At 37.1% G+C, this 9,524-nt stretch overlaps 2 protein-coding genes across 6 annotated transcripts; both read left to right on the top strand.

The window, feature by feature from the left end:
• The first annotated feature begins 2,608 nt into the window (after positions 1–2,608).
• zgc:103586 lies at positions 2,609–6,072 on the top strand. Of its 5 annotated transcripts, none has more exons than XM_044184489.1 (6): positions 2,609–2,737; positions 2,868–2,947; positions 3,074–3,190; positions 4,419–4,530; positions 4,624–4,681; positions 5,801–5,936. In XM_044184489.1, exons 2-6 carry the CDS (start codon positions 2,941–2,943, stop codon positions 5,894–5,896), a joined length of 390 nt encoding a protein of 129 aa, XP_044040424.1. In that variant the 5' UTR covers positions 2,609–2,737; positions 2,868–2,940; the 3' UTR covers positions 5,897–5,936. The 5 variants fall into 5 exon arrangements, with proteins under 5 accessions (XP_044040424.1, XP_044040426.1, XP_044040422.1 ...); XM_044184491.1 differs by having other exon boundaries at positions 2,623–2,737; positions 2,868–2,951; positions 5,829–6,072; XM_044184487.1 differs by having other exon boundaries at positions 2,624–2,737; positions 5,829–6,072.
• Positions 6,073–6,100: 28 nt separating this feature from the next.
• On the top strand, positions 6,101–8,630 carry fis1 (fission, mitochondrial 1). Its single transcript, XM_044184492.1, has 5 exons — positions 6,101–6,237; positions 6,690–6,822; positions 7,341–7,417; positions 7,541–7,646; positions 7,751–8,630. The coding sequence occupies exons 1-5, from the start codon at positions 6,193–6,195 to the stop codon at positions 7,852–7,854; spliced, it is 465 nt and encodes a 154-aa protein (XP_044040427.1). The 5' UTR covers positions 6,101–6,192; the 3' UTR covers positions 7,855–8,630.
• The last annotated feature ends 894 nt before the right edge of the window (positions 8,631–9,524 follow it).

Here is a 9,524-nt window from a genome sequence, read left to right as displayed (position 1 = left end):
AAGATTATGCCATTAGTGTGACTCTGAATAACAATAAAGCGCACATATCTAAAAAAAGATACATGACATTTTACTTCATCAAGTGTAGAAACTGTGGGAGAATAATAGCAGTTTATATGTTTACTCTTTAGCCCCATCAACAGGCCGCCCGGTGACAATAACTGTGGGTGCCATATGGCGGTTTCAAGTGGAAACCCCACCACCCAGACCCCCAAGACTATCAGGTGAGTATAATAAGGACTCAGTTGCCAGTTTATTAGGTACACCCAGCAAAAAGTAATCTAGTCTAATACAACAGCCCTGCAATAAATACCTTCAACAAAGAGTTTCCCTTCAGGGATCAATAAAGTATTTCTGATTCAACTTTAAGGTCAGTTTGGAGGCTGTAGTTTGTGGTGACGTTTAATCTACCCTTGAGTGATGCAGTTTGGGTGGAAAAATATTAGAAACCCCACTCAACACAATACAATTCACCAGTGAAAAAACCTACAGCCTCCAAAAATTACCATAATGTTAAATCACCACCTCTTTAAAACAGTTTAAACAACATAATGAGCATTTCAACCTTCTTTAAGGGTGGCTTTATTGCTTTTAGCCCGCATTAGTTTTAGCTTGTTGTACCTAATAAACTGGCAGCTGAGTGCAAATCTGTAACACTTTAGTTACAGAAACAAACAAACAAATAAATAAATGAAAATACAGATAAGATGGGCAGTAAAACAAGACGTTCTCACAGCAGTTTATATTATATTCTCATACAGTGATGGCGTAACTACAAATGTTGATGGTCAAAGACCTGGGAAACAATAGTTTGATATATATATTATTAACTCAAAGTCCCATTTTAACCTTAAGTTAAATTTTTCTTTTGTCAAACTACAACTATATACATTTCTAAAATAACAATTGCACATTGCTGTGACCTTCAGAGCATTTTGAGTCAGTTTGGGGTTTTAAGGTTTGGTGAAATTGTTTTTATTAACATTTAAGTACATTATTATTACCAATTTGAATCTGACATATTTTTCAATCTTACCCCTCTAGTTGCAGTCACAGGAGGATGGGTTGTCCTAACTCTGGCACGAGTCATCTTTGGTCAGTATGCTCTTTCTTCAACATGATGATTTTCTATTTTGTCTTTAAACAATGTAACTGCACATTGCTCTTGCCACAATCTGTCCACAGGTGTTGTGTATTTTAAGGACTGCCCTCAGCAGCCCAACATTCCCAACTACCTGTTAGGGCTGGCTTTGGTGCCCCTGCTAATGATACCATTTGTGACCCTCCCCTGTGAGAGCCATGCAGCTCAGCCACTGGAGCACCCCAGGGGTTTCAAAGCCTGTCTGCTGTGTTTAATAATCCTGTTTTTCTACACATGGATCCTGGCAGGTAAGGAGGAAACATATCACATGTCATTTCTACATCTCTAATTTAAAAATCACAACTAAATGTTTTTGTCCCATACACCTCCAGGTGACATATGGGTCTTCTCAGTCTATCAGCCCAACTATGATCCTACAGCTGCTGATGGTCTTTACTGTGATAAGACGCTGTACACATTTGCTTTCTGGAACGCAGTCTGGGAGACCTTTGTGATTTGGGTCCTCCTGGCCAAACTCTGCAAAGGACTGCTGTGTTGTGTGATGATGAGTCCTGCACCAGCAAACAGAGACTTTTATGGGAATGTATGAGGCATGGACGGATGGATCAAAGGTTGATATAGTTATCTGCGTGCGTAAAAACACCAAAAGATATTAGATTGTGCACACTGAATGGGACTATACAGTGATTTGATCATATCTCTTCTATAGTAATATGTAGCATCTTAGGGGTCAGGTTTAGGTTTTCATGTGTGTGAGAGAGTGTGTGTGGCCTGCAACTAACATCTGCCAATTCTTTTCTCAATTAATCAATTATGTGTTTGGTCTAGAAAATAAAAATGCCCATCATAATTTCCATCAGGCAAAGTTTATGTCATCAGATAGCTTGTTTTGTCCAACCAAAACTCTGAAACCCAAAGATATTCCGTTTAATATCACATAAGACAAAGAAAAGCATAAAGAGAGGCTGGAACAAGGGAATGACTCAATCAATCATCAAAATAGTTGACAATTATTCTTCTATCAATAAACGATGAATGTACTAATCATTCCAGCTCTAATTTTGTTTCCTTCTAAACTTAGTTGTGGTTCTTTGTCATGTGTTGTTTTTCTTTTTCAAATTGTAATTATTTTTTAAAGTTATTTCATTCGGCATTAACTGTGTTGTCCTCAGACAGATGTGTAAACTTGCAGAACTGTATGTAGTATTTTTGTGTATTCATGTGCTTTTTGTTTTATTTGTTTATTTTATGTCGCTGATATTTGTTTTTGCTGCAGTCAGTTTTAAATGAAGGTGTATGTTGTTGGTTAAAGCTTTGTGAAGCCTTGTGTAAAATGTAACAACATCATGAACACTGAGCAAATTAAAATATTATACAGTTTGGTCCCAACTTTGTAGCCATGGCGGATATCTTATCAAAATATGACGTTATTCTCATGATGCATTTCATCCGTGGTTATGGGTTATGACGTGTTATTTTGTTTGTTCATTTATTTTGAGTGCTTTTGTCATCGTTACCGTTAGGTCAACATCCCCCTTTTCTCGCGAGAACCTTTGACAAAAAGCTAGGTCCCATCTGGTCACAGTCCAGTCCCAAACTGGTCGATGAAGCTCCGTTCAACCAGCCAATAACGTGGTAAACAATGCGCGTGCAGTTGTCATTATCCCTGCTGTTCTCGCTACTGTCGTCAAACCTGGTAGGCTGAATCAAAATTTATTTCAAAACATTAACATAACTCTCGTCCTTTTTTTGGGGTCACATGAAGGTCCAGCTGAAAAGGTGACATAGTCCAAAACTCTCCAGTCTCCACCAAAAACTGCGAACAATCTTCTTCTGCAATGGCAGGCAAGTCAGTCTCTAAAGGTTTCCTTATCACAAACCTTTTCCTTTACACTTGACATATGACTAGGCTTATCATGAATGCTAACTAACCTTGTCTCGTTAAATCCTGGTGGTTTCTGTTATGCGCAGATAAAGTTAAAGAGCTCGTTTCAAAGTGCCTGCAGGCCCGGGACATGGCATACTGTCGATACAGCCGGTTCCCTGTCGGTGCTGCCATATTAACAGCAGATGGCGCTATAATTACAGGTAATACCCCAAAAGGTGACTTCTGTCATATTCCAAGCGCACCCATCAAAACTAACTGAGAAGTGAAAGTGCAGTGGTGGAAAGAGACTATATACATTCACTTAAGTACAGTTTTGAGGTACTTGTAGTTAACTTCCATTGGATGCTACTTTATACTTAGTTAATTAGACATTGTACTTACTTAAAATATTCAATATATTAAACTACCACCTCAACTAGCCACAACAGTGAAATGCTGCTTACACATTAATGCATCAATGTCCAACAATAAAATATCTAATATTAAACCCACAGGGGCCAATCATCTGCATAGTGAGTACTTTTACATATAAAAGTATATTTTGTGTGTGTTTTATATGTAGACTTAGACCAGTAAGATTTTGAATGCAGGACTTGTAATGGAGTATTTTTAAATTCTGGTTTTGGTATTTTTAAAAGATCTGAAAAAGTCTTCACCACTGAAGTACACCCAGCCAAAATAATTGAAAACTGAAAGTGCAGTGGTGGAAACTTCGTACATTTACTTTAGTTCTATAACCATAACTGTATTTCATGCTGGTGACACTGCAGTTTTTTAATTGCAACTTCCTTTTGACTCTCGTCACAATACACCTTATAGTTACTACTTATGTTGGTGTATATGTTATTTAGTACCTTATGTTTTTTCTGCTTCATTTTGTATATAGCAGTTGCACACAATGTATACTATTGTACTTTTAAAAAAAGTTACATATTGATACTTGTACTTCTTATCTTATCTTACAGTACAGTTCTGAGGTGAATTACGATGCAAAGGCCACCGTAAAAAGTATATAAAATTGTTGAAAATAGCTCCACCTCAACCAGCTACAGTATTGCTGTATTGTGAGTATTGTGTATATGCTGCATGCACACAAATGCATCATTAATAATTCAATAATATCATAACATTATAACATTGATTGGTGCCATTCTGATGCATAATGAGTATTTTTACTTTTGATACTTGAAGCAAACTTTATTTATATAAAACTTTTCAAAACAGGAATTATAGAGTGGTTCACAAAGTGAAGGCGAAAGAGGGAGATAGAATATGTGTACAAAGTATAAAAACAAGGCGAATGAAGTGTACAACTAGTAATAAAATAAAATGTATGTAATTAAGATTTTAAGATTAATTTTAAAGGACCTAAATGCTTCTTTTACTGCTGTGAAAGAGTCCAGAGTCTAATTGTTTGTGTATTTTCAGGCTGTAATGTGGAGAATGCCTCCTACGGTCTGACAGTGTGTGCTGAGCGGACGGCCATCCAGAGGGCCGTTGTGGAAGGACACAGACAGTTCACTGCTATTGCTGTGACATGGTGAGACTCTCAGTGTAATGACATTGATGACACATTAAGAGTTTCATATAGCACACAATCACATGCATTCATCCTCTCCTCTATTCTCTGTAGTGATATCAAAGACCGTTTTGTTGGGCCATGTGGAGCATGTCGACAGGTTCTTATGGAGGTGAGACATCTCTTTTATGTGCTGCACTGCACAGACTTTTCAACGTCTCAGGTTGTAGAAAAGGTTTCAGTCGTAGTCATCTGGACAATGTTTTCAAATTCAAGACGTTTCGGCTCCCATCCGGAAGTCATTCTCAATTGTGAAAATGGTTCGAGAATGGAACACTTCTGGACGAATGAGGGACTACACCGTCTAACTTCTCAAGTTGTTTCTGTCTATCATTGTACTATTTTCAATTGGTCTCCTAAAGAAAGAAAGAAAGCTTGTTTCTAGAATCGTCTAGAAATTAATGTATATATTTTAAAACAAGAAAGAACAATGTAAGTCACTGCACTACAATCAAGAAAACTTAATTTTAGAAAATACTTGAAATAAGTTGATTTGCATTTGAAACAGGTCGAAATATTCTCTCTGGACTGGCATGTTTCACCATAAGGACTGAATTACAGACAAAAATGACTTGATAAGAAAGAAAGAATTTTTTTGCAGGAACACTAACGCTTTCCTGTCGGACTGATCTTTGGATATTGCAGTAGGCAGTGGGTGTGTGTACAGCAGGAGCCACTGTATTTTACAGGCATGTTAAACATTGATACTAATAACCTAGCATTGTAAAATGTCATAACTTCCTCACAGAGTAGGGCTGCCTTGTTTAGTAAATTAAATTGCTCAAAATGTCAATTTACAAGGTACTCCAGATGAAAATGACTTTATTGTATTTTTCCTGCAATCATAATAAAACTGTAAGTGGTTTAGAAGGTTTCAGAGCACACTTACTCCTTGTTGGGTAAATATAAGACATTTATTCTGCATACTGCAGCCAGAGTCATAACTATAGGACACTGAGGTCATGTCCAATGAATTTGGGGTTTTGAGCAACGTGGGTGGAGTGACATTGCTGGACATGCTGGATGTTATATTTGTTGATTCCAGTATTTTTAGACTCACTGTTTAACTCCAAATTTGACAACTTTTAGGTCAACAAAAATAAATAGATAAAGGATTTAGTATTTCTCCACCAGAATTTTATTCCTGGAGAGCGTGGCGGGAAATAATAAATACAAAATGAAAAATTTAAATTTTAGACCTTGTATGTTGGTGTTTTTTCCTTCACTACAGTGCATCTCTCTCCTTCTCATCTCACCAGTTTGGGTCAGACTGGACCATATACTTGACCAAGCCGGATGGATCTTACAAAGAAACCAGCCTCAGTGAACTGTTGCCTTTAGCCTTTTCCCCAGCCCACCTGACAAAGAACTGACGAAGCCTCAACAGCATCCTTAGACATCACTTTTTAGTACTTTAGTACTTTTTGAGCTGCAATGTCTCTTGGATTGTGTTCTGGCAACACTGCAAATTAGGTAAACAATAAAACACATTTTTCCCGTAAACATGTGTGTTATTATTATTATTATGCAACAGAGACTTTACCAGAAACATCTCACGATGACGTCTCAAACATCTATGTCACGTGATAAAAGTAGGCGGGACCAAAAAATATTTCCGGAAACATGGAGGCTGTACTGAGCGATGTGGTAGCTCCTGAAGACCTTTTAGTAAGTTTTCAAATTATTAAACTTCTTTCTTTCATAAAACATACATATTAAACCCACGAGCGACACACACCGAGGTCTTCTCAACATATGTTCACTCGGTAAATGCTGAACTATGGGTAAAAAGCGACGTATCGGAGGATACTTTGTCGCGTCACCTAGCTAGCTAACTTAATGCTAATGATCATGTTTATGATCAAGAGCTAGTCACGGTGTCATCGTAATTTCCGTTAATAGAAGTATATGACTTATGCTAAAACAGTTTGGGAATGACATGTATTTCTGTTAACTTACTGCCATAACAGCTGGAGATTAACTACTACTTTCCATCTCTTCTTTACTCAGGAAACGTTACACAGTAATTTACGGATAGTAGTAGCAAAGGGAGGTGTTTCGGTTTTCACTGCCTTCGAGATTTCGCGTCGTGTAGGACGAAATCTGCTTTGTTTTGACAGAAATTTGAGAAGAAATACAACAGTGAGCTGGTGAAGGGAGCCGTCTCCAAAGAAACAAAGTTTGAATATGCTTGGTGTCTGATCAGGAGTAAATACACAGAGGATATCAAGAAGGGAATTGTACTCTTGGAGGGTAAGTAAATGTAATTTCAGAATCAGTTATTGTGTTTTTGTTGTTATATTCAAAGCTACGCGTTGCAGTACAGAACTGCTATGGGCTAATTAGAGCCCGGCTAATTAGCAGACTATTGTTCCTAACATAAACGCATATATGATCAAACAGTTTTGATAAGGACCATTTAAATTTGGTTCTTAAAGTATTCTGATATGTAGTGGGACATTTTACAGTTGAAAAATGAACGTGTAAAGGTGACACTGTTTCTGCCGTACAGTAAACATTTTTTTTTTGTGATTTCTTGTAACATCAGCTGTCATGTATAGCGATCATGTGATAATATTGATTGTGAAAATGAAAAAATCAGTCAGGCTCTAGTTACTATTACTATACAAATAATGTCTTTGAGTGTTACTGAGAAAATATCAGGACAAGGAACATGGCAGCGTTACTGTTTGCAAAGGGAGGATTGCTCTAACATATTAGCCTGTATGTTTGAATCAGTGTTTTTTGTTTGTTTGTTTGTTTTGTCTTAGAACTTGTTCAGAAAGCATCAAAGGACGACTCCCGGGACTTCCTGTTCTACCTTGCAGTGGCCAACTACAGACTCAAAGTTGGTGTCATTCTTAAAGTCATGAAAATATTGACATTGTGGCCTCACATTTGATTACATCATTTAAAATGTTCACACATCTGAGAGTACTTTCTCTTTTCCTCTCTCCTGTTCTTCTTCCAGGAATATGAGAAAGCCCTGAAGTACATCCGAACTCTTCTAAAGAACGAGCCGGGCAACAAGCAGGCTCTGGAGCTGGAGAAACTCATCGACAAGGCTTTAAAGAAAGGTAACCAATCTGAGTTGTAACATAATAACAGAATTTGATCAGTTATTTGACCCTGTTGTGTGAGTATAAATCCACAAGGCTGACACTTGCATGTTGTCATCTAGACGGCTTGGTTGGCATGGCGATCGTCGGGGGAATCGGTCTTGGCGTGGCCGGTTTGGCAGGCCTCATCGGCTTGGCTGTGTCAAAGGGAGCTGCTAAATCCTAACCAGGACATGGGATGACCTGTCTTCATTTTGCTGGACTGACACACTGACCCTTCCCCTGCATAAACAATTAAAACTTTGTGCAGGAAGCTTGAGGGGTGTAACATTTTGGTTTGAAGTCGAATATGTACTGCAACACATTAAAGGGTTTGAATAATGCCGGTGAATAACCCGTTTTCATATTTTAACAGGGTTGAGAGTCACCATACATATGACATTACTTAGCTGTCTATTCACACACCATAGCATGGCACTTTCTCATTATATGTGTAAATAAATTAGAATAGTCGAGGTGCAGCTCAATTTTATGTTATTTCTCAGTTAGTATGCATCTCAGCCTAAACTTCCTAAGTTGACATTTACCTTTATTAAAGTGCAGTTGTGGTTCTGTAACTGTCTGTTTTAATTATATTTGACATAAAGAAATGTATTGTTAAGACAAGTGTTATTGGTGCACTAGGAAGTGAATCTTGTAATGCCAAAAGCAACAGTGTGATTTGTTTGCTTGTGAGGTTGCAGTGACTGCCATACTGCTGGTAGAAGACTGTAAGTCCAGCTGCTGCTGCTGTGGAGGCAATGAAGAGATGTTTGCATTTATTTTGGACGTGAGGTTTCTGTTCATTTCTTCTGAATGCAACTTTAAGTTAAGGGATGCAACAGACTTATTGGACATAAATACCTTTTTGTCATGTAAAATGCATTTCCTAACATTTACCTGTGCTACATTTAACGGGTTGTGTTTTCCATATTGTTAAATAAAATGATTTTTGAACTGAGAGTAGTGTTGTGTTCTCAGGAAATTATTGTTGAGCCGTTCAATGACAACTGCCTCAGTGTAGGAGTACCATACGCAGGTATGTATCTCTTTTGCAAGAGAGAGCTGAGTACAGCAGAATAAATACATGCGTACATACATGAAGAGAAGATATACAATAAACATAGTCAAACAAATGCTGATAAAACAACAGCATCAGAAACAATCAGACCTACATCTAAATAGGTATAAAGTGACACATTTACATTTTGTCCAGATAATAGTCGGACAAAATAAACTAAAAAAATTAAATAATTACAAGGAAAAAGCAGCAAATCCTTACATATGAGAAGCTGAAACTATGAAATGTTTGGCATATTTGCATGAAAAATGATTGTCAAAACAGTTGCCAATTAATTTCCTGTTAATCAGTTGGTTAATTAACAAATTGTTTCAGCTGTAATTGCATATATTATTGGGTAGTTTATAACAAAGCATCATATTTTTTTAAGGGGCTTTTCATATATTTTGTTTGTAAAATCTTAATTTGTAAAGTAAGTAGCGGTTATAGCTGGCAAAAAAATAATAATGATAGTGCAGTAAAAAGTACAATATTTCCCTCTGAAATGTATTGAAGTAAAAGTAAATGTGGCATGAAAAGAAAATACTCCATTACAAGTACGTCAGTACAGTACTTGAGTAAATGTAGTTTGTTACATTCCACCACTGATCACGAGTTAGCTTTATAATCTTTATCAACATACGTAAATGATACTTTTTGTCACTCATTTTGTGAGGTCCAGCCCACTTTTTCATAAAACACACAGCAATGAGAACGACATGTATCTTTCTGTGTAATGAAATGCAAGGTGCAGAGGTAAAAACTGCATCATGTGGTTTCAAAGTGGAATGAGCCGC

Source organism: Siniperca chuatsi, linkage group LG22 (genome assembly GCF_020085105.1).
Source record: "Siniperca chuatsi isolate FFG_IHB_CAS linkage group LG22, ASM2008510v1, whole genome shotgun sequence".
NCBI lineage: Eukaryota > Metazoa > Chordata > Actinopteri > Centrarchiformes > Sinipercidae > Siniperca > Siniperca chuatsi.
The sequence above is the reverse complement of the archived record's forward strand: the minus strand, read 5'-3'. Positions and strand labels throughout refer to the sequence as shown.

What these genes read in the sequence shown, in the direction of transcription:
- zgc:103586 (XM_044184487.1), top strand. An exon ending in AGATGGCGCTATAATTACAG is followed by an intron (nt 3,191 to 4,418) that starts GTAATACCCCAA and finishes GTGTATTTTCAG; the next exon opens with GCTGTAATGTGGAGAATGCC. An exon ending in GTCGACAGGTTCTTATGGAG is followed by an intron (nt 4,682 to 5,828) that starts GTGAGACATCTC and finishes TCATCTCACCAG; the next exon opens with TTTGGGTCAGACTGGACCAT.
- fis1 (XM_044184492.1), top strand. Translation starts at nt 6,193, where the DNA reads ATGGAGGCTGTACTGAGCGATGTGGTAGCTCCTGAAGACCTTTTA. An exon ending in GGGAATTGTACTCTTGGAGG is followed by an intron (nt 6,823 to 7,340) that starts GTAAGTAAATGT and finishes GTTTTGTCTTAG; the next exon opens with AACTTGTTCAGAAAGCATCA. An exon ending in CGACAAGGCTTTAAAGAAAG is followed by an intron (nt 7,647 to 7,750) that starts GTAACCAATCTG and finishes GTTGTCATCTAG; the next exon opens with ACGGCTTGGTTGGCATGGCG.